Below are 21,584 nucleotides of genomic sequence, written 5' to 3' on the forward strand. Positions count from 1 at the left end.
AGTTTCCATCTGTTGCAAAAGAAGTTTTCTTGATAAGTGGTGAGAGGTGCTCTTGTCTGCAAATACGAGGATACATGTTTAGAATACAGCCAGAAATCACATTTGTCTATGGACGTGACAAATGTAGGCTTTTCTAGGATCTATGAACCCCCCCACAGCCATGTATATTTGACAATGTTAACAATATCACACATGTGTTTCCCCCCATTGAGCAGGCCTTAAGTCCAATTAGACAGCCGTTGATAGAGGAGACCAGTGGAGATAGTTTGATGGGCCAGTCGTTGTTGTATTTATTAGGCTTTTCAGATTGTTTTTCTCCTTTGCCAGCTTGCATAGTGTCCTCTGATACCATGAGAGCTTGTCTTCAGGGTCAAGGCTTCCAGGTTAGTTCCATCTCCACTGCTCCGAGTCCTGTATCTGAAGCATGTCTTATCCTCAGCAATAGGGTCTTACCTTCGAGTTCTGGGAGGCAACCAAGTTCTGTGGAAATAGCTTGTTAAGTTATCTGGGGAGTCTCTTGGATTACCCTGACCAACAACTTGAAGGGGGGTTCCCCTGCCTGGCAGGATGTTTTTGTCACATAGCCTCCAGCTACACACATGTAGCTATATCCACAGTGTATGTGTGTTGTTTTGTAGGATTTTGAACTAACACATTTTCCTCTGATTTTTCACATCACCCAAGCATTATTATCTATTGTCTCTCTCCTGTATAACCCTCCCTCCTTCTTCCCCAGTAAAAGTACCCCCATTTCTTACATGCATGCAGTATATTTTATCACAGCCACCTACACTCCTGTCTTAACTCCAGACCTACCCCCACCCTTAACCCCTCCCAACTTAGTGTGTTCTATTTTTTAATAGCCCACTACATCCAATTTGTGTTGCCCACATACTCATGGGTAGGGGCGGTCCACTCAAGTATGGTCAACCCACTAGGGGCCACATACTTAAAGAAAACTCTCCCTCCTGAAAAGTCAACTGTTTGTTGCTCCTCAACTAGGGTGGGGACACACGACTCCCTCCCACTCCATGCTGGTGTTAACTGGCTTGGTCTTGTGTAGGTCTTGTGTAGGCAACTACAGCTGCTGTGCCACAGTCCTGTTGTGCCCAGAAGATGCAGTTTTATCCTGGTCCTCCCAGACTTCTGACTCTTTCTGCCCCCTCTTCCACAATGAGCCATAAGCCTTGGGGAGGTGGGTGTGATATAGATGCCTCATCTGTGGATGAGCACTCCACAGTCACTTACTCTCCAGACTTTGACCAGTTGTCTGGATTAACCACTGCCCACTGCACAAAGGAACGTCTCTGATGAGGTCTGAGAGCTGCATTAATCTATGAGCAGAGAGACAGGAATTTACAGGGCAGGTTGGTACTATGTCCATTTAGCAGAATAATAGTAGTAGGTTCACCTCTGGGGCCAGTACGCTCCCCAACCATGGGTTCTTGGCTAGAAATACAGTGCCAGGCACATGTCCCCGCTCATGGAGTGACTGGCCCAGCATTCTTGATAGACTGTCCAGAGAAAAGGGTATCCTTACTTTTTTTTCCTCTGAAGACGGAGAAACGAGAGAGACCTGTGCAGAAGTTCTTCGGTTTACCTCATTCTCCCTTTGTGCTGATGGCTTCCGTTGTCAACTTGACACACCTGTGTTGAGGGAGCCTCAACTGAGGAATTTCCTCCACAGGACTGACCTGTGGCCATGTCTGTGAGCCATTTTCTTGATTGTTGAGTGATGCTGGAGGGTCCAGCCCAATGTGGGTGGTGTCACCCCTGGGCTGGTGGTCCTGTGTTGTATAAGAAAGCAGGCTGAGCAGGGGCCAAGGGAGCAAGCCAGTAAGCAGCATTCCTCCTCCGTCTGTGCACAACCTGCAGGCAGCTTGACAGGTTGGAGAGTGTTCTGTCCAGGTTTCGGGTTGAGTTTTTGTTTTTTGGGTTTATTGAAGCAGGGTCCCTTGATGCAGCCCTGGCTGGCCTCAGTCTCACAGAGATCTGCCTGCTTCTGCCTCCCAAGTGCTGGGATTCAAGGGGTGTACCACCATCCCTGGCCCTTGGTGATGATTTTGAAGTTGGGCCCTTTCGGAGCTGAGGGGTGTGATATGAGGAAGTGTGCATGGGGCCTTCAGGGGTGTTAAGTGTCCTTAGAAGGAAAAAGGGGGGACTGAAGAGATGGCTCAGTGGTTAAGAGAGCTTGCTGGTCTCTCAGAGGACCCAAGTTCGGTTCCCAGTACCCACATTGGACAATTCACAAACCACTTGTAACTCCAGCTCCAGGGGATCAGATGACCTCCTCTGGCCTCTACAGGCACACTTGTATACAACAAGAAAGACTAAAAGAGGGGCTGGAGAGATGGCTCAGCGGTTAAGAGCACTGACTGTTCTTGACCTGGGTTCGATTCCCAGCACCCACATGGCAGCCTCGAACCATCCTTACCTCCAGTTCCAGGGGAATCCAAAGCCCTCTTCTGACCTCTGTGGCATTGCACGACACGGGTGCACTCACATACATGCAGGTGATACACTCATACACATAAAACAAAAATAATAAAATATTTTTTTTAAGACTAAAAGAAAGGGAGGAGGAGGAAGAGGAAAAGGGAGGGGAGACAGAAGGGGAAGAAGAGAGGAAGAGGAGGAGGAAGAGGAGGAGGAGGAAGAGGAGGGGAAAGGGGGAGAGAAGAAGGAAGGAGAGGAGGAAGAAGAAGAGGAGGAGGAAGAGGAGGGGCAGGAAGGAGAGGGAAGAGGAAGAGAGGAAGAGACGATGCTGGTGGTTGATTTTGGACTCCCAGCCTCCACTGTGAAAGCCAGAGTTCTGTTGCTGAAGCCACCCAGTCTATGGCGTTTAGACAGATAGACAGACTCCCCCTCCCACACACACGCTCACACACATTCACACCAGAGATACCTGTGAAATACAAATGACATCCCTGGTGCCAGACCCTTGGTTTTCTGCCCTGATCTCTTGCTGACCCGGCCACCCTGGGTTCTACTGCGTTTCTCGGCAGTTCTGGGTCTGCCCGCTAGATGCCAGCATCTGCCATCAAGTCGCAACAATGGAAAATGTCTTCGACCTCCTCCATGGTCTGGCCCAGAAGCCCTGAGACCTAGGAGGAGACTGAAGGGGAGACGGGGTGTGAGGAGCAGAGAGAGCCAGAGACCCCAAGAGAGGCCGGAGAGAGTGAAACAGGGACCACAGAGGACTTAGGGTTACTGAACCTTAACCACAGAGACGGAGGGGGCAAGGTGTGTGCAGCAGAGGCATCCCGGCTCTGCCTGGGTGTTGTTCTAACACACTCTAATGACGGCCACATCTGGAGGGTCCTGTTAATATTCCCACTCCTCTGAGAGGAAAACGGAAGCACAGAGAGGCTAAGTTGCCCGGCTGAAAGTCTGCTCTGAAGATGTTTTGATCTGAGAACCTCACTTAGAGGCTGGAGTGATGGCTCAGTAAAGTGCTCACCATGCAAACATGAGGACCTGCGTTTGACCCCCACCACCCCTGTAAAAAGCCGGGTGGCAGCCTGGGGGAATGGAGAGATGGCTCAGTAGTTAAAAGTGCTTGCTGCTCTTGCAGAGGATACAAGTTCAGTTTCCACCTTTGAGTGGCTCCCGACCGCCTGCAACTCCAGCTCTGAGGCATCTGACCCCTTCTGGCCTCTGTGGGAACTGCAGTCATGTACACAAACCCACATAGATCTGCACATACACCCATAATTAAAAATAAAATCAGTCTTTGCTGGGCGTGGTGGCGCACACCTTTAATCCCAACACTCGGGAGGCAGAGGCAGGTGGATCTCTGTGAGTTCAAGGCCAACCTGGTCTACACAGTGAGTTTCAGGACAGCTGGGGCTACAGGGAGACCCTGTCTCAAAAAGAGCAACAAAGACCAAAAATAAATAAATAAATAAATAAATAAATAAAACCAGTCTTTTAAATTTTGCATTTATTTGTTTGTTTTTGTTTGTTTGTTTGTTTGAGGCAGGATCTCCCTGTAGCCCCAGCTGACCTGGAACTCAGTCCATAGCCCAGGCTGACCTCGATCTCACAGAGACCCACCTGCCTCTGCATCCCAGGTGCTGGGATTAAAGGTGTGCACCCTCACACCCAGCCTTCTTGTTTTCCTCTTCCTCCTCCTCTTCCTCCTCTCCATGTTCTTCCTCCCTCTCTCTCCTGCTCCTCCTCTCCCTCTTTCTGTCCCCCTCCTCCTCTTTCTCCTTTCTCCTCCTCTCCTTCCTCCTCTCCCCCTTGTCCTCCCCTCCCTTCCTTCCTCCATCTCTGGCTGATGCTGTTTTCTCTCTCCACAGGTGTCTCTGGATCTGCCTGTCTGAGAACTGCTGCCTGGACCTGGGGGCTGAAGCCTATGGAGGACCTGGCCGGCAGGGGGTGGGGGGTCTGAACTCTCGGGTCAATTTTCTGTGGACCCTGGGGTCTGGGGATGAGGTCAGGCCTGTGGAATCCAGACCAGAAGTCAGCAAACATGTACCGTTCGAGTCCAGAAAGTGATGATTTTAGGTTTTGTGGGCCAGACAGTGTGTGCTGCCATGACTCAGCCCTGCTTTCCCGACAGGAAAACAGCCACGGGGAAGACACAGAGCCAGGGAGGCTGGTTGGCGCACTCCCTCCCTCCCTTCCTTCCTTCTTCCCCTCCCCCCTTCCTTCCCTTCCTCCTCTCCCTCCTCCTCTCCCTCCTCCTCTCCCTCCTCCTCTCCCTCCTTTTCCGTCCTTCTTTTTTCCTTCCCTCCTTCCTCTTCCTCCCTCCCTCCTCCATTTCTTCTTTCTTTCCTTCTTTCTTTCGTCCTTTCCTTCCAGGGTCACATGTAGCCCAGGTTAGTCTCAGACTCACTGTGTAGCCAAGGATGACCTAGAACTTCTGCTCCTCCTGCCTCCACCTCCTAAGTGCTGGGACCACAGTGTGAGCCGCCATGCCCAGCTTCCTTCCCCTCCCTTCCTTCCTTCTTTCCTCCTCTTCTCTCTCCTCACAAGAGAGGCCTTTAAGTCAGGGTCCTCTTGCTTCAACTTCCCAGTTACCGGAATTACAGGCAAGTGCAACCATGCCCAGCCTCAAAGTTCAAATTTTTAAATCAATTATTTTTGTTGCATGTATATGAGTGTTTTGCCCGCGTACAAGTGCACCTGTGTCATGCACTATCCACGGAGTCTAGAAGAGGGCATCAGATCCCCTGGAACTGGAGTTGTGGTTGTTAGCTACCACCTGGGTGCTGGAAACTGAACCCAGGTCCTCTGGAAGAGCAGCCAGTGATCTTACTGCTGAGCCATCTCTCCAGCCCCTCAATATTGTGTGTGTGTGTGTATGTGTGTGTGTGTGTGTGTATGAGTGTGTGTGTGTTTGCTGTGACACAAGAGTCTTTTGTAGCCAGGGGGGCTTCCAATCTGCTATATGACTGAGGATGCCCTTGAACCTCCTACTTCTACCTCTCAAGTCCATGTCTGACTTTCAGTAAAGTTATTATTTACACAAACATGTGGCTGCTTGTCCTGTCCTGCAAGTGCAATGTGGACTCAGTGTGGAGTGTTAGAATTGGAAGCTGGGATTCCATGGGCTACTCTGAAGTTCAGAGCCTGGAGCCCATAGTGTGATTTGGGTGGGCCACAAGGAGCTCAGTGTCTAGAGTCTGAATTTGTAACTGGATCTTTTGAGATAAAAGCATTTGGAGGCCGGTCATGGGGACTGATACCACCACGTGGCAAGTGTCACTTTGACGCAATGTGAAAAGACATTAAGGTGAAAAAGTAATGTGAGCTTGAGGCTGGGGATGCTGGGGATGAGGGATATAAGGGCTTGCAGTTGGGTGTGAGTCGATGGCATAAGAAAGAGGACAGGGCTCTGGATGCCGAAAAGCCTCCTCTGCAGGTTGGCTCCCCAGGCTCCCCCTTCTTGAGGAACATAAACAAGGCACTGTTTTCCTTTTATAAGTGTTTGCTCCTAGTCAGGTGATTGTAATAGACTGAAATGTGGGTAAGGATGGTTCCTAACAAGAAACTTCTGTCTAGTCCAGAAAGGAGCCCATTCCAGCCCCCCTGACAGACAAGGGGTTAGAGCTAACCAAGAAACACCGCAGCTATGTCCTGATGGCTGTGGCAAGGTCAGTCTCTACCACAGTAAATCTTGAGAACAAGAAAAGTAAAGATCGGGGCTGGAGAGATGCCTCAGTGGTTAAGAGCACTGGCTGCTCTTGCAGAGGACCCGGGTTCAAATCCCAGCACCCACATGGCAGTTAATCCTTTGTAACTCCAATTCCAGGGGATCCAACTCCCTCTTCTGACCTCTGTGGACATTGTACTTACATGGTACACCCACATACATGCAGTCAATACACTCATAAAAGGAAATCCATACACCATAAACAGTCAGTCATTCCTCCTTCTTCCCCCGTCCTCTCACATCCTGCACCTGTCTCTGTGGATTTACCTATTCCTAATGTTCTGTGGCAAGAGAATTATGAAATGAATGGGGTTTGTGACTGAATTTTTTAACTATTATATTAAAAATTATATGTGTACATATGTCTCTGTGTGTATATGCACCTGAGTGTAATGCCCCCAATGACCAGAAGAGGGAGTCAGAGCTCCTGGAGCAGAGTTACTGATAGTAATTAGCCACCATGTGGGTGCTGGGAGCCAAACATGGGTCCTCTGCAAGAGCAGCCAGTGTTCTTAACTGCTGAGCCATCTCACTGAACAGGGGTCACAGATAGTTTTTAGCCACCATGTGGGTGCTGGGAACTGAACATGGGTCCTCTGTGAGTGCAGCCAGTGCTCTTAACTGCTGAGCTCTCCAGTCCCTAGACATTTTTGTTTTAAGTCAAAACATATGGTGAATTTTTCTGGTTAGCATTTTGTCATGACTTTTAGCTTAATTACCTTGTGATCAGACAACATACTCGGTACAACATTGATTTTGTTGAGACTTGCTCCACTGGGCGTCTCAGTATCTGCATCATTTCTGTAAATACTGTGTGCGGTTTTCTTAATTGAGGGATTTTTATCGAGGCATATATAATGTATGCTCAGGTTTCAAGTGTGCAGTTGAACACGTTGCGGCAAATCCCTGCATGCAACTCTCCTGTAAAGTTATAGGATATTTCTATCACTCTGCTCCTCCTCCTGGCCCCGCCCATCATCTGCTCCTTCTCCTGGCCCCTCCCACCATCTGCTCCTCCTGGCCCCTCCCATCACTCTGCTCCTCCGCCTGGCCCCGCCCATCACTCTGCTCCTTTTCCTGGCCCCTCCCATCACTCTGCTCCTCCGCTTGGCCCCGCCCATCACTCTACTCCTCGCCTGGCCCCCTCTCAGTGTTTCCACACCTTCTGTAAGTTTCATTTCCGTTGCTGTGATAAAACACCTTGACAAAGAAACAATTGAGGGGGTGGGACAGAGCGCTGGCTCAGTGGTTAAGAGTATTCGCTGCTTTTGTAGAGGACCCAGGTTCAGTTCCCAGCATCCATATGGCAGCTAACAACCACCTGTAACTCCAGTTCCAGAGGGATCAGATTCCCTCTTCTGGCTTCTGTGGGCATTGCACACACGTGGTACGCTGACATACATACAACACTCAAACATATTAAAATAATTTTAAAAATGTATTTTCTTCCTGGGATGAAGAGATGGTGGAGTGGTTTAGCATGTGCATGGGTGGGGGGGGGTAAGGGGCTGGAGAAATGACTCAGCAGATTCCTTGACTCGAGGAATCTTCTAGAAAGTTGGAGAGATGCCTCAGTGGGGAAAGCACTTGCTCTGCAAGCATGAGGGCCTGTGTTTGGATGCCTGGAACCCACCTAAAGTCACATACGGTAGCACATATCTGTAATTCCAGCACACCTATGGTGAGGTGGGAGGTGGTGACGGGAAGATCCCCAGGCAGCTAGCTTGCCCTACACAAAGAATCTGCTAGATTGCTTTCCAAGGCCTGCCTTTCTGTGTATAACCGCCACGTGGGGAGGCCATGGCCCACAGTTAGAGCCATCCCGGAAGAGGCTACATTCTGTAGACACGGGTGCACTGTTCCATAGGTGCCCTCCAATTAAAGCACACTGATTATACCATTCAAATCGATTACATACCTACTCATTTTTATCGTGGTGGTTCATTCTATCATTTACTGTGAGTCACCAAAAACCTTCCATGACTACAGATTTGTTGACTTTACCTTTAGTGACGCCACCCCTTATTTTATATACCTGAGGATCTGTTAAATAACACATAAAAATTTGATAGCCAGGCATGGTGGTGTACACCTGTCATCCCAGCCCTGGGGAGGTAGAGGCAGGAGGATCGGGAGTTCAAAGTCATCCCTGCTCATGTAGGGAGTTCGAGGCCAGCCTGGGCTATGTGAGGCCCTTTTCTAGTTTGCTTTCAATTGCTGTCATGAATTCGCTGACCAAACCAACCTGGGGAAAGGGTTTATTTGGCTTACCGCTCACAGTCCATCATCAAGGGAAGCCAAGGTAGGAACTCAAGGCAGGAGCCTGGAGGCAGGAGCTGGAGCACAGGCCATGAAGGAACGCTGCTTACTGGCTTGCTCCCCTGGCCCCTGCTCAGCCTGCTTTCTTATACAACACAGGACCACCAGGGGTGGCACCGCCCACAGTGGGCTGGGCCCTCTCACATCACTCAACAACCAAGTAAATGCCCCACAGACTGTTCACAGACCAGTCCAGTAGAAGCAATTCCCCAGTCGAAGCTCCCTCTTCCCAGGGGCGTTGACAACTAAAGCTATCCAGCACAGACCCAGTCTCGAAAATAAACAAAACAACATTTGGCTATCTCTTTATGGATACATTCACAAATTGTGCTGACAAATATGTTTCTTGCTTGGTTTTGTTTTGACACAGTGTGTCTGTGCAACCCAGGCTAGCCTCAAACTCTCAACCTTGTTTCCGCCTCCAGTGTGCCTTCTTTACAGATGTGTACCACCTGATCAGGTGCTCTAGTTCTGACAACAGGCTTACAGTTCCAGGTTACAGTCTATCATTAAGGGGAAGTTGAGTCAGGAACTTAATGCTTGTGGTCACATGATATCTGCATTCAAGAGCAGAGAGAAACAAATTCATCCATGGTCTCTCTCCTTTCCCATGCAGTTCAGGACCTCCTGCCTAGGGATGGTGCCTCCCAGAGTGGACTGGGTCTTCTTTCATCAGTTAACAATCAAGATAGCCGCCCCCATATTCATGTTCACAGGGCAACCTGATCTAGACAATTCTTTAACTGAGGCTGTCTCCTTAGGTGATTCTAGGCTATGCAAACTTGACAAGTAAAAAGGAACTATCATATTAGTATAATTTATCAGTTCATATAGTTCAATAGACAGGTGTGCCCCTGACTCTGAGTCCCCCCTGTTTCACTCATATGAGCCCTCTCTGTGACTTTTTCTACTCATCCCCAAGCCCTAGTTACAGGGTCCTGAGGTAGGGTACAAATGAAACATTCTTAAAATCAGGGGAGTCGGACTGGAGAGATGGTACAGCAGTTAAGAGCACTGGCTGCTCTTGTAGAGATCTGGGTTTGGTTCCCAGCACCCACGTGGTGGCTAACAACCATCTGTAACTCCAGTTCCAGGGGACACGATATCCTCTTCTGCTTTTTTTAAAAATATTTTATTTATTCTTTATTTTATGTGTATGAATGTATTGCCTGCATGTATGTGAGTTCACCTGTGTCATGCAATACTTCAGAGGTCAGAAGAGGGGTTTGGATTCCCTTGGAACTGGAGCTAAGGATTGTTCCTAGCCTCCATGTGGGTGCTGGGAATCGAGCCCAGGTCCTCTACAAGAGCAGTCAGTGCTCTAACTGCTGAGCCATCTCTCCAGCCCCCAATGTCTTCTTCTGATTTTGGCAGGTACTGCACAACATGGATTCATATGAGTCCTCTCCGCGACTTTTGTGATACACTTATACACATAAAATAAAAATAAAATATTAAAAAATGTTTATTTCTATTTTTATTATGTGTGTGTGCGTGCGTGCGTGTGTATAGGGGTGTATGCATGTGAGTGCAGGTGCCCATGGAAGTCAGAAGATGGCATGAGATCCTCTGGAGCTGTAGTTATGGACAGTTGTTAGCTGCCATGTGGGTGCTGGGATTCAAATCTGGGTCTTTTGCAAGAACAGTCAGTGTTCTTAATCACTGAGCCATCTCTCCAGCCCCTTATTTCTATTTTTATTATGTGTGTGTGCGTGCGTGCGTGTGTATAGGGGTGTATGCATGTGAGTGCAGGTGCCCATGGAAGTCAGAAGATGGCATGAGATCCTCTGGAGCTGTAGTTATGGACAGTTGTTAGCCATCATGTGGGTGCTGGGAATGGAACCTGGGTCCTCTGGAAGAGCAGTTAGTACTCTTAACTGATGAGCCATCTTTCCAGCCCCATGTTTTTAACTTTTGTTTGGAGGAGGGGACAGGGTCTCACTGTGCAGCCCTGGCTGTTCTGGAACTCATTAAGTAGACTGGGCTGGTCTGAAACTTGCAGCCATCCTCTAGCCTCTGCCTCCTGAACGCTGGGGTTAAAGGCCTGTGTCACCCTGCCAGGCTGGAAAACAATTTTTTTTAATTCACTTTTAAAAATTCAGGAAAGTGGCCTGGGGCGATGGATCAGCAGTTAAGAGCGCTGGCTGCTCTTCCAGAGGACCTGGGTTCAGCTCCCAGCACCCACACAGCAGCTAACACTAGTTTTTAGAACTAGAAAGTTCTAGGGGATCTGACGCCTTCTTCTGCCCTCAGAGGCACCAGGCACACACGTGGTGCACTTACATACATGAAGGCAAACTGCTCATACACATAAAATGAAAAATACCTTTGTTAAAACTTCAGGAAAGAAGACAAAATCAAAAGTACATTGATCACAGCTGAAGTGGTACTCTCAGAAAATTCCACTTTTAGAAATGAGGGGCATCCACAGAACTGGTTTCTCTTAATGACCTGGATACAGGCCACTGCCCCAGAGCCCAGTGGCTGCTGCAGTCAATGCTCCCATTTCACAGATGGGGAAGTGAGACGCAGAGAGGAAAACCCATGTAGAATAACCCTATGAGCAGAAAGGGAGGCAAGGAGGACGCTTCAAACAGGACCTGTGCCGACCCCTGAACTTTATTTCTCCATCAGTGGGAACGGGAAAGGGTGGGAAACCAACCTTAACGCTGGTGAAGCTGGAGCAATGCCAGCTGTCAGAGGGCACTGCACACAGGGACCAGGTCTGAGGGAGGAGGCTGGGGTCTGGCCCCCAGGGTTGAGGCAGGAGGCTGGAACCTGGACCCCTGGATCTGAGGGAGGAAGCTAGGCTCTGGAGCCCTGGATCTGAGGGAAGAAGCTGGGCCTGGACTCCTGTGTCTGAACGAGGAGGCTGGAGTCTGGACCCCTGGGTCTGATGGAGGAGGGTAGGGTCTGGACCCCTGATTCTGAAGAGAGGAGGTTGGGGTCTGGACCCCTGGTCTGAGGGAGGAGGGCTGGGGTCTGGACCCTGGGTCTGAGGGAGGAGGCTGGGGTCTGGACCCTGGGTCTGAGGGGAGGAGGGCTGGGGCCTGAGGGAAGAGGGAGGGCTGGGAGAAGCCGGTCTCTCTCGGCCCCTCTGTAGGACATGTGAGAGACGCGGTGGTCCATGGCTAGTTGGCTTGGATGGTGGTGTGGATCCAGTCAGTGAACTTGCAGAGGTTGGTGTAGATGCTGGGTATCCCGGGCTGTCCACACTCTCCTTGTCCCATAGACACAAGCCCTTGCAGGAGTCTGTTGCACACTATGGGACCTCCAGAATCCCCCTGGGGAGGGGAGGGGAGGGGAGGGGGAGAGAGAGAGAGAGAGAGAGAGAGAGAGAGAAATCAGAACCGCACAAGCTGGAGCTAGATGTGAGGTGGAGGGCCAGGGAGATACAGACAGCCGGAAACTAGCCTGGAGGCCACCTGTGCCCACAGAGCTGGCTGCTTCCCTGGGGCTCCTGGTCTTCTGCCTCTGTCACTCCGCTCCCCTCAGGACTTGTCCACTTCTCTGCCTCCAGGTCTGTATTCTGTACCTATGTCCTCCGTTTGTCCCTTCTCAGAACTTCATCTCTATTTCTTGCAAGGTGTGTTTCTGTTTTTGTTTTTTTCTTTGTTGTAGTAGAAGGGATGGAACCCAGTGCCTTTGCTGATAAGCTGTACCACTGAACCACACCCCAGCCCCTTACTAGGGGAGTCTAGACAGGGGCTCCACCACTGAGCCACACCCCAACCCCTCATTGGGGGAGTCTAGGCAGGGGCTCCACCACTGAGCCACACCCCAGCCCCTCACTGGGGGAGTCTAGGCAGGGGCTCCACCACTGAGACACACCCCAGCCCCTCACTGGGGGATCCTAGGCAGGGGCTCCACCACTGAGCCACACCCCAGCCCCTCACTGCGGGAGTCTAGGCAGGGGCTCCACCACTGAGCCACACCCCAGCCCCTCACTGGGGGATCCTAGGCAGGGGCTCCACCACTGAGCCACACCCCAGCCCCTCACTGCGGGAGTCTAGGCAGGGGCTCCACCACTGAGCCACACCCCAGCCACTCACTCGGGGAGTCTAGGCAGGGGCTTTACCAGTCTTCTTTTTGTATTTTGAGATTCAGTCTCATTATGTTGCCCAGGCTGGATCCTTCTAACTCAGTCTGCTGAGTGACTGGGATTATAGGTCTGCACCCCAAGGATCAGTTGCTGGGTCTATTTCTGTGTTCCTCCCTATTCCGCTTGGGTTTTTTCTCCCGCACTTTGCCTCCTGCGTTGTGGGATACACTTTTCTGTTTTTCCCAGTCTCTCTCTTTGTCTCCTCTCAGAGCCCAAATGTCCCCACCACACCTTGTCCAATACTGTCTCCCCTATCCCCGAGCCCCCCTCTCCCAATCCCTGCTCCAGCCTCTCTGTCTCTCACATTACAGGTGTCCTTATGGTCTAGGCCTCCTCCAGCGCAGAACATGCTGAGGTGGTACACAGGGGCAAACAGCATCCGGCAGGCCTCCTCGGACACCACCGAGATGTTCACGCACTGCAACAGGCTTGGCAGTTTGCCTGGGACACAGAGTAGGGGGTCAGCCCCTCTTGGCTTGGTGAGGGAACCCCTCAGAGAGGGCAACTGGGCTCCCAGCAGGCTCACCGTTCCTCAGTCGTCCCCAGCCAGAGACCAGGCACGTATCCCCAGGGGTGGGACACTGGGAGGCCACTGGGATGCGCCTGATGGTGTTAGTCTCCATCACTGATTCATTCAACTTGATGAGCATGAGGTCGTTGGCGAAAGGCGGATTGTTATAGTCCGGATGCTGGATGGAGAGGTGGGCCTCCAACATCCGACTGCCTGACTCTGGAGAGGCTTCGAGATTGTGCAGGCCCAGTCCCACGGTGTAGGAGCTGAGGATCATGCAGCAGTGAGTTCCAAGGAGGCACCCATGTCTCCCCATATCGTTCTCCAACCCAAAGCAGCAGTGGCTTGGGGCCTTGCCCTTCCTTCCTCTCTGGACACTCTTGGTCCACCGCCTGCAGGATGATTCTTTCCCTTCCCTCAGCATCCCCCTCCCCACCCTGATCCTGCACTCACTCCTGTAAGCAGTGAGCCGCTGACAGCACCCACCGCGGATGCACCAGGACACCGGAGCAGAAAAAGCCGTCTTCATTGAACAGTGCTGCCTGCCAGGGCTGCGAATGTGGACGGCAGTCCTGGCCCTGTATGATTCGGCCGCTAGGACCTGAGGCCAGGGATCCTGGGGGCGGAGTCAGGGTTAGGGGCGTGAGGTGTGGAGCAGGGGGTGCCAGGTCTGGGCTTTCAGGGTAGGGTCAGGGTTCAGAGCAGGTTCAGGAGGACTTAGGGCCCAGGGGAGGAGTCAAGGTTCCAGGGTGGGGTCATGACTGGGGACGGGTTGTGAAGGGTCGACCCAAGTTCTGGGGCGGGGTCTGAGTGCAGGGCATGGTTAGAGTCAGGGCTAGCACAGTCTCAGGGCTCCCGGGGTTAGGATGTCCATGTAGGGTAGGGGCGTGGTGAGGGCTTCAGGGGCGGAGTCAGGGCTGGGGACAGGCTGAGGAACTGGACCAGGTTCTTAAGAGCGGGGTCAGCGTGAAGAAGTGCGGCTGGGGTTTGAGAAGATTTGGGGGAGGAGTCAGAGACCAGGGGAGGGTAAGGGGCGTGATGGGCGTGGCTAGGGCGGAGTCAGGGCTGGATCGGGGTGCTTGGGACCAATCCTGTCACCATGCAGGGGTGTGGACAGAGAGCTGACCTGGGGTCAGGGCTCCTGGGGGTGGAGTCAGTTCCCTTTGGAGACGTTAAGGCCCAGAGGCCAACTGAGGTCTGGGAGCCAGGAACAGCTCACAGGAGGATTATTTGTCAGCAGGATTATTTGTCAACTTGGAGTTGCAGATATCTTCGGGACCCATGAACCATTTCTAGTTCACACACAGCACCACGCCAGGAATCTCTCAGAACACGTGCAGGTTCGTCACCCAGCTTACCCAGACACTCAGCTCCCTGAGCTGGTCAGCTCTGTGACCCACAGAGCCAGTGCCTGCTCCTCCAAACCTCACCACAGTCACACCCAGATGCAGCCCATTCACCCAGTAAACATCATCATCCCGGGCCAGAGCCTGGAGCTCAGCTGGTAGTGTGCTTGCTTAGCATGCACCAAGTCCTGGGCTCCATTCCCAGCACCGCATAAAGGAGGCATGGTGGTGCATGCCTGCAATTCCATCACTTGGGAGGTGGAGGCAGAAAGGGTCAGGAGTTCAAGGTCAATCTTGGCTACTTAGTGAGTTCAAGGCTACATGAAACTCTGTCTAAAACAAAAATAAATAAAGGACCATCATTAACCCTCCCCCCTGCCCCCAGTATGGATTCCACAGGTCCAACCAGGACCGGCGACATAGGCACAGATCCTTAGTACTGGCACAAACTGTCACTCATTCACATAACATGCTGCTCCTTACAGGTATGACCACCCATCTGTCCCATGGTCATACATGAATTTTCCATGATTTGAGAAAAGGTATGTGTCACATTGTACTGTGACTTGAGTTACATGAGAGTCACAAAAAGTAGGGCACTGAGTCACATCTGAACATCGGTTGACACTGTTCCCTCAGGCACAGACTATCACCACACACATACACACACACACACACACGCACACACACACACTCAGATACCTGTGACCCCAAGGATGAAGTGCCCCAAGCACCAGCCCCAGAGGGTTCCCGCAGTGACCATCGTGTTGGCACCTGAAAAGGAAGATGGGTGAAACTTTGGGTGGCAGCCTGTCTCCCCATCTCCACCCCACCCCACTCTCCCTGGTTTCTCCCACCAGAGACTGGGTAGGCAGAACCCAAGATCTATCACCTAACTAACAGTCAGGATCCAGAACCTGAGGAGGGAGGAAGGGAGGGAGGGAGAGAGAGAGAAGGAAGAGGAGTAAAGGAAGGAGAAAAGCTGGAGGAGGAGGAGAGGAAGAAGAGGAGGAGGAGAGGAAGGAGGAGGAGGAGAAGAAGAGGAGGAGGAGGAGAGGAAGAAGAGGAGGAGGAGGACATAGAGAAGGTGTCTAGCTATCTATGAACAGGAGGAGGGAAAGACGGAGGCATGGATCCTCAGGACAAATGGAAGGTCCAGACATAGCGTTTCAGAGATCTGGTCAGAAGTAGCCTGAGAGGCAGAGACCAGAGCCAGAGACTTGGAAAGAGCCAGAAAGACCCGAGAGGGAGAGAGAGAGAGAGAGAGAGAGAGAGAGAGAGAGAGAGAGGAGAGAGAGGAGAGAGAGGAGAGAGAAAGACAGAGAGAGACAGAGAGAGAGACAGAGAGAGACAGAGGGCTTCTTACCTGCTGCCTCTGCTGCTGAGCTGAGCTCCTGCTTGCTGCCTCCCACAGGGGCCCCCATGGGGCTTATAAACCTCCTCAGCTTGAGCTGGCCTGCCCCCAAGGGGACACACTCCATACGTCAGGTGCTGTGGGCTCCAGCTCAAAGCCCTCAGGCTACCTCAAAGCCAAGTGGAGATGTGGGGCCCATGGAACGGACCTTGCCCAGACACTCACCTCCCTAACGCCCTCCCTCATCCCTTCTCATTCCCTCTGTCCTCCATGCTCTTCTCGTCCTCTCTTTTATTAAATGACTCTTTTCCCTCGCCCACTCCTATTTACCACCCCCTTTACAGCCTCCTTCCAGTGTGCCGTGGAAAATCCCCCAGCATCAAAGCCAGCCTGCGTCTTGTGCTTCCTTGGGGTCCGTGGTCCATGGACCTACCTCCTGTGGTCTCGATTTCCCCATGCATAGGATCTTGGTAACCATCAAGCCATACTCAGCCTGAATTCAGATAATCCTGGAAAATGGTATCTCCCTCTGCAGGGGCCAGGTGCACAGAGAACTCAAGTCGAGAGCCATCCTATGGCTGACATGCTGGGAACCAGGGAGAACAAACTGGCAACGTTCCTGGGGCTCACATCCCACCGAGGGTGGAAGGTACAGACAGTAAAGAAAACCACGGGGGTCAGGAAATAAGGTGGTGGTGGTTGGGAGTGTCTGAGAAGGGGATATTTAAGCTAGGAGCCCAGTGATGAAAAAGAGGAGGCCAGGCAGGCCAGAGTCACAGCAGAAGAGAGCGCAGCGTGGGGGACTGGAGGGCGCTTCCCCAGGAGATGATGCAGACAAGGACATCTGCAGAGATACCTTAGATATCATCTCTGGGCAGCCAGCAGGTGGGGAGATACTGCTTTCCAGGACTTAGGCTTTACTTTCAGAGAGATGTTTGTTAAGCATCGAGGGAGAGGGAGTGACTGAGCTGATTTACTTTGTAAAAGCATCCTGGTTTGATTGAGCTGACATGATCAGAGTGCATAGGGTTCGGCTGCAAGGTGGGGGTGGGATGGGGTAGGGTTTGGTGTGGGGGTGCAGGAGGCATGAATTGGAGAGGGGTTCTGATTGTGAGTGGGAAATATTGTATGAAACTTTAAAATCTCAATAAAAAAAAACATCCTGGGTGGGGAGTGATTGGGGGAGGGGATGGAGAAAGGTCAGGAGTGGAAAGATGTGAGGATTTTTGTGGGAGATGCTGGGGTCCAGGTGGGAGATACTGGGGTCTAGGTTGGATATACTGGGGTTTCAGTGGTAGATGCTGGGGTCTGGGTGGAAAATGCTGGGGTCTGGGTGGGAGAGCCTGGAGTCCCAGTGGGAGATGCTAGTGTTTGGGTATGAGATGCTTGGCTCTGGGTGGGAGATATTGGTGTCCAGGTGGCAGATCCTGGACTCTAGGTTGGAGATGCTGGGGTCCAGCAGGGCATGCTAGATCCATTGGCTGTCAAAGGTGCCTTTTGTGAGGGGTGGGGTCTGTGCTGTGGACAAGGAGGACAGTTAAAGGAGAGAGGAAAGAGCTCAGTGGTGTTTCCTCTGTGCTTGGGTCAAGCAGAGGTGATGTGGGATTATTTGGAAACAGATTCAGGATGGAAGAGGGGGCATTTCCGTTCTGACATGTTGGAACAATTTCCAGCAGGATGGGAACAGATGTCCCTTCGTTGGGGCAGAACCCAGTGTGGGATGTAGGGGGCAGGGGGCAGAGACAAGGAAGGACAGATATGGAAGGGGACTGGGACAGAGATACCAAATCAGAGTAGGATGAGGAGGGGCAGACAGAAGGAGACACACATAGACGTCATAAGATGGGAGAAGCGGAGACAGGTACAGAGAGGTACAGAGCCCGAGATGCACAGAAACAGAGGGACAGGGACAGAACCAGAGATGCACAGAAACAGAGGGACAGGGACAGAGCCAGAGATGCACAGAAACAGAGGGACAGGGACAGAGCCAGAGACACATTGCTGAGCTGCACCCTAGACCCTCACTGGGGGATCCTAGGCGGGGGCTCTACCACTGAGGCCCTCACTGGGGGAGTCTAGGCAGGGGCCCTACCACTGAGCCACACCCCAGCCCCTCACTGGGGGAGTCTAGGCAGGGGTCCACCCCTGAGCCACATCTTCTTACAGCATCCCACACACCTTTCACAGCCCATGGCACAATTTATGCATGTGTCAATTTCTGTTTGTTTTCTTAACGCTTTCCCTCGTAAACTAGGAAATATTTGAGGACAGAGCTGTGTGTCTTGGGTTTGCTGATGAAAACTGTTCCCTACAGATATACTGAGAAGAGAGACAAAAGGGTACAGATGGGAACGGAGCGCACAGAGGCAGACAGACAGACAGAGAGTGGGAGACTGAAGGATGGGAAAATAACAGCACAAGAGTAACAACTACCTATTTACTTAATTTGTTGCAGTAACTCCAGAGTTCCTGTATGTCTGGCTCTGTCTTGAGTCCATTCCGTACAGAATGGCTGGAGGATTCTTTACCCAGAATGCTTGGGCCAGAAGGACTTGGGGTTTTAGATTCTCCCAGTTACAGATTTTTTTTCCGTGTGTGTATTCATGTGCGTGGGTATGTGTGTGTGTGTGTGTGTGTGTGTGTGTGTGTGTGTGTGTGTGGAAGCCACAGGCTAATCTCAGCTGTTATTCCTTAGGTGTTTCCACCTTCTTATTTTTTGAGACAGGGTCTCTCCATAGCCTGTAACTCACTGATTCAACTAGGTAAGCTGGCCAGTGGGTCCCAGGAATACTCCTGTCCCCACCTCCCCAGAGCTGCCATTATAAGTGTAATCTCTTTTTTTGGTTTGTTTGTGTGTTGTTTGTCTTATTTTTGGTTTGAAAACAGGGTCTCTGTGTAGCCCCAGCTGGCCTGGAACTCACTATGTAGACCAGGCTGGCCTCTATCTCACAGAGATCTCCCTCCTCTGTTACCTGACTCTTTGCTTTTCTTTAATGTTGATTCTGGGGATGGAAGTCAGATCCTCATGCTTTCAAGCAAACACTTTACCCATTGAGCCTGATTCTCAAGTATTTTCAAATACATAATGAAAAATCTTGGGAATTGATCTCATGTCTAAACATGAAATTAATTTCTGTTTCTTATTCACCTTACTCACAGAGCCTGGAGGTGATTTACACAGCTTTCTCTTTTCCTTTAATCCTCTCCTGCTTATTTTTTAAGATACTTTGCTTTAATTAAAAATATTTTTCATTATTTTTATTTTATATGTATAAGTATATTGCCTGCATGTCTGTAAGCACACTTGTGCCATGCAATGCCAGCAGAGGTCAGAAGAGGGTGTTGGACCCCTAGAACTGGAGTTGGATGGTTGTTAGCTGCCATGTAGGTGCTGGGAACTGAACCTGGGTCCTCTGTAAGAACAACCAGTGCTCTTAACTGCTGAGACATCTCTCCAGCCTCTTAATTTTCAAAACGTACGTGTATGTATATGTGTGCACCATGTGGATCCTTTAGGGCCAGAAGAAGGCATCAGAACTAGAGTTACAGATGGTTATGAGCCACTGTCTGGGTGCTGGGAACTGAACCTGGGTCCTTACTCTTAACCACTGAGCCATCTCAAGCCATCAAGCTGTTTGGTTTCCTGCACCCATGTCAGGCAGCTCAAGCTCTTCTGTAACTCCAGCTCCAGGACATCTGATGCCCTCTTCTTGCTTCCATGGGCAACTGCATTCATATACACATACCCATACACAGACACACACATACACATTGTGTGGAAGAGTGTGGTGAAGGCCACCGACCTGACAACTCCACAGGGGACAGCAGTTCATTTGAGAGCAGACAGATCACTGGGCTGCCTCTCGGGGAGCAGAGAAATAGCGATCAGAAGGGCAGTCGGACATCTTTTACAGGCAGGTAAGTGGTTGAGTAAGTTTCCATGACGTAGGCTGGGCAGTTCAGGATTGGTTGGCCTCCTGACAAGCAGAGGGTCTTTCCCAGGCTAAGTTTGGACCCTCCATTTTAGAATATTGGGAGCTGCACCTCCATTTTAGGAGTCTGCCACCTAACACACATGACTAAAAAGAAAATAAATTTTAAAACATTATCACATTTTATTTATTTGCGGGGGCGCGGTGGGCACATCGATGCTGCAGCACACTTGTAGGTTTCAAAGGACAGCTTGTGGGAAGATGTTCTCTCCACTGTGTGTGTCCAAGGAATGGAATTCAGATCGTCAGGCTTGGCCATAAGCACCTTAGTCTGTGGAGTCACTTTGGATACCCCTCTCCCCACTTTGATATTTTTTTCTGAAACAATGTCACTCTGTAGTGCAGGCTGGCCTCAAACTCCAGGTAATCCTCCTGCCTCAGTCTCCTGAGTGCTGGGATAAGTGTGCGCCTCCACATCCAGTGGTTTTACACAACTTTCTTAACAATTTTACATACAAAGCCAGGTTTTGTGGCATGGACTTTCCCCCGGAGGGGGAAAATTCCTAAAAACTCCAGATTTTGGAGCATTTTGGATTTAGGATTTTCTAACTTAGAGACCCTCAACCTATGACTCTTTTCTTCATCAATGACATGGTGACATAGAAAGGTTTGTGGGCTTTGACAGATGAGGAAACTGAGGCACAAAGTAGTAATAAGTTACCCACAGTCACAGAAAGACAGGCCAGGAGCAGCAGAGACAAACACAGACAGAGAGCAAGAGGGGGTCTCCATGGAGAGAGAAGGTGGTTGAAGAGACAGACACTGAGTGCTTCAGGCACTAGGATTAATATAACAACAATTCAGAAACTAGAAGACTAGCATTTCAGGGCTGGAGAGATGGTTCAGCGGTTAGAGCACTGGCTGCTCTTGCAGAAGATCCGGGTTCAGTTTCCAGCACCCACATGGCGATTAACAACCATCCATCCTTCCAGTTCCAGGGGATCTGATTACCTCTTCTGACCTCCATGGGCACTGCACGACAGGGACATACTTACATACATGCAGGCAGTACTCATATACATAAAATAAAAATAGTAAATAAAAAATATTTTTTAAAAAGAATACATTTCTCTGTCACCTACTCCTACAAGTGCCATTGGAACAACTTTATATACGTTTAATTTGTTTTAATCTTCACAATAACCCCATGAGGTCCCGTATTATGCCCAACTGTTTAAAAAATAGACAGACACACAGACAGGTCAAGCAACCTACTACTTAAGACTGTACAGAAAAGGAGCAGTGAATTTGAGCCTTCTGGCTTCAGAGAATTATGTCTTCATCTATTATGTAGTCACCTCTCTCTTCCTCTCTGTCTCTCTGTGTCTCTGTCTCTCTGTGTGCCCCCCCCCCATAAGGAAACATCAGCTAAAATGATAGATGGGTGTCCTTTTCCTGCAGAGATACAGGACTTGTAGTCCTAGGGCACACCCAGGCTGGCCACACCTCACCTAAACTATCTTCCCTCACCTCCACCTACAGGTGAGATGTGGCCTTGGCAGGGGACTGGAGAGCCTGTCAGCAGAGGGGGAGGGGAGCCAGGCAGGGCCCACTCCTAGCAGAACTGGGAAAACAGGTCCTTCTCCCTGCAGGAAAGGTGAGCCAGGTGGCTTGCCAAGGAATGCCATCTGCCTTCCAGCCCCAGGCTTTCCTGGCCAGGGTCCTGCTGGGGCTGCAGTACACCCTCAGGTGGCCTTCTCTCAGGTTTCCCTGGTAAACCCTCCAACAGCTTCAGGCTGAAGTTTAACAGACTTTAAGGGCAAAGGGACATGCCATGCTTCTTGTGTTCAATGCCGC

General features: G+C 50.8%; 1 protein-coding gene across 2 annotated transcripts; it reads right to left on the reverse strand.

The window, feature by feature from the left end:
* Window positions 1-11,082: 11,082 nt before the first annotated feature.
* Window positions 11,083-15,956, reverse strand: Klk4 (kallikrein related peptidase 4). 2 transcript variants are annotated; one of them, XM_017801133.1, is made up of 6 exons: window positions 15,808-15,956; window positions 15,144-15,215; window positions 13,549-13,711; window positions 13,111-13,361; window positions 12,889-13,025; window positions 11,083-11,766 (listed from the first exon to the last, which is right to left on the reverse strand). In XM_017801133.1, the coding sequence occupies exons 1-6, from the start codon at window positions 15,920-15,922 to the stop codon at window positions 11,614-11,616; spliced, it is 891 nt and encodes a 296-aa protein (XP_017656622.1). In that variant the 5' UTR covers window positions 15,923-15,956; the 3' UTR covers window positions 11,083-11,613. The 2 variants fall into 2 exon arrangements, with proteins under 2 accessions (XP_017656622.1, XP_008843395.1); XM_008845173.2 differs by lacking the exon at window positions 15,808-15,956 and adding an exon at window positions 15,334-15,416.
* Between the last annotated feature and the right edge of the window lie 5,628 nt (window positions 15,957-21,584).

Source organism: Nannospalax galili, unplaced genomic scaffold, assembly GCF_000622305.1.
Source record: "Nannospalax galili isolate Female #2095 unplaced genomic scaffold, S.galili_v1.0 scaffold960, whole genome shotgun sequence".
Lineage (NCBI taxonomy): Eukaryota > Metazoa > Chordata > Mammalia > Rodentia > Spalacidae > Nannospalax > Nannospalax galili.

Bases quoted from the DNA above. Each gene is read 5' to 3' on its own strand.
- Klk4 (XM_017801133.1), bottom strand. From the start codon at position 15,922: ATGGAGTGTGTCCCCTTGGGGGCAGGCCAGCTCAAGCTGAGGAGGTTT. The intron at 15,216-15,807 runs GTAAGAAGCCCT...CTTCCTTTTCAG, and splicing joins CTCAGCAGCAGAGGCAGCAG to GTGCCAACACGATGGTCACT. The intron at 11,767-12,888 runs GTGAGAGACAGA...TCCCCTCCCCAG, and splicing joins ACCATAAGGACACCTGTAAT to GGGGATTCTGGAGGTCCCAT.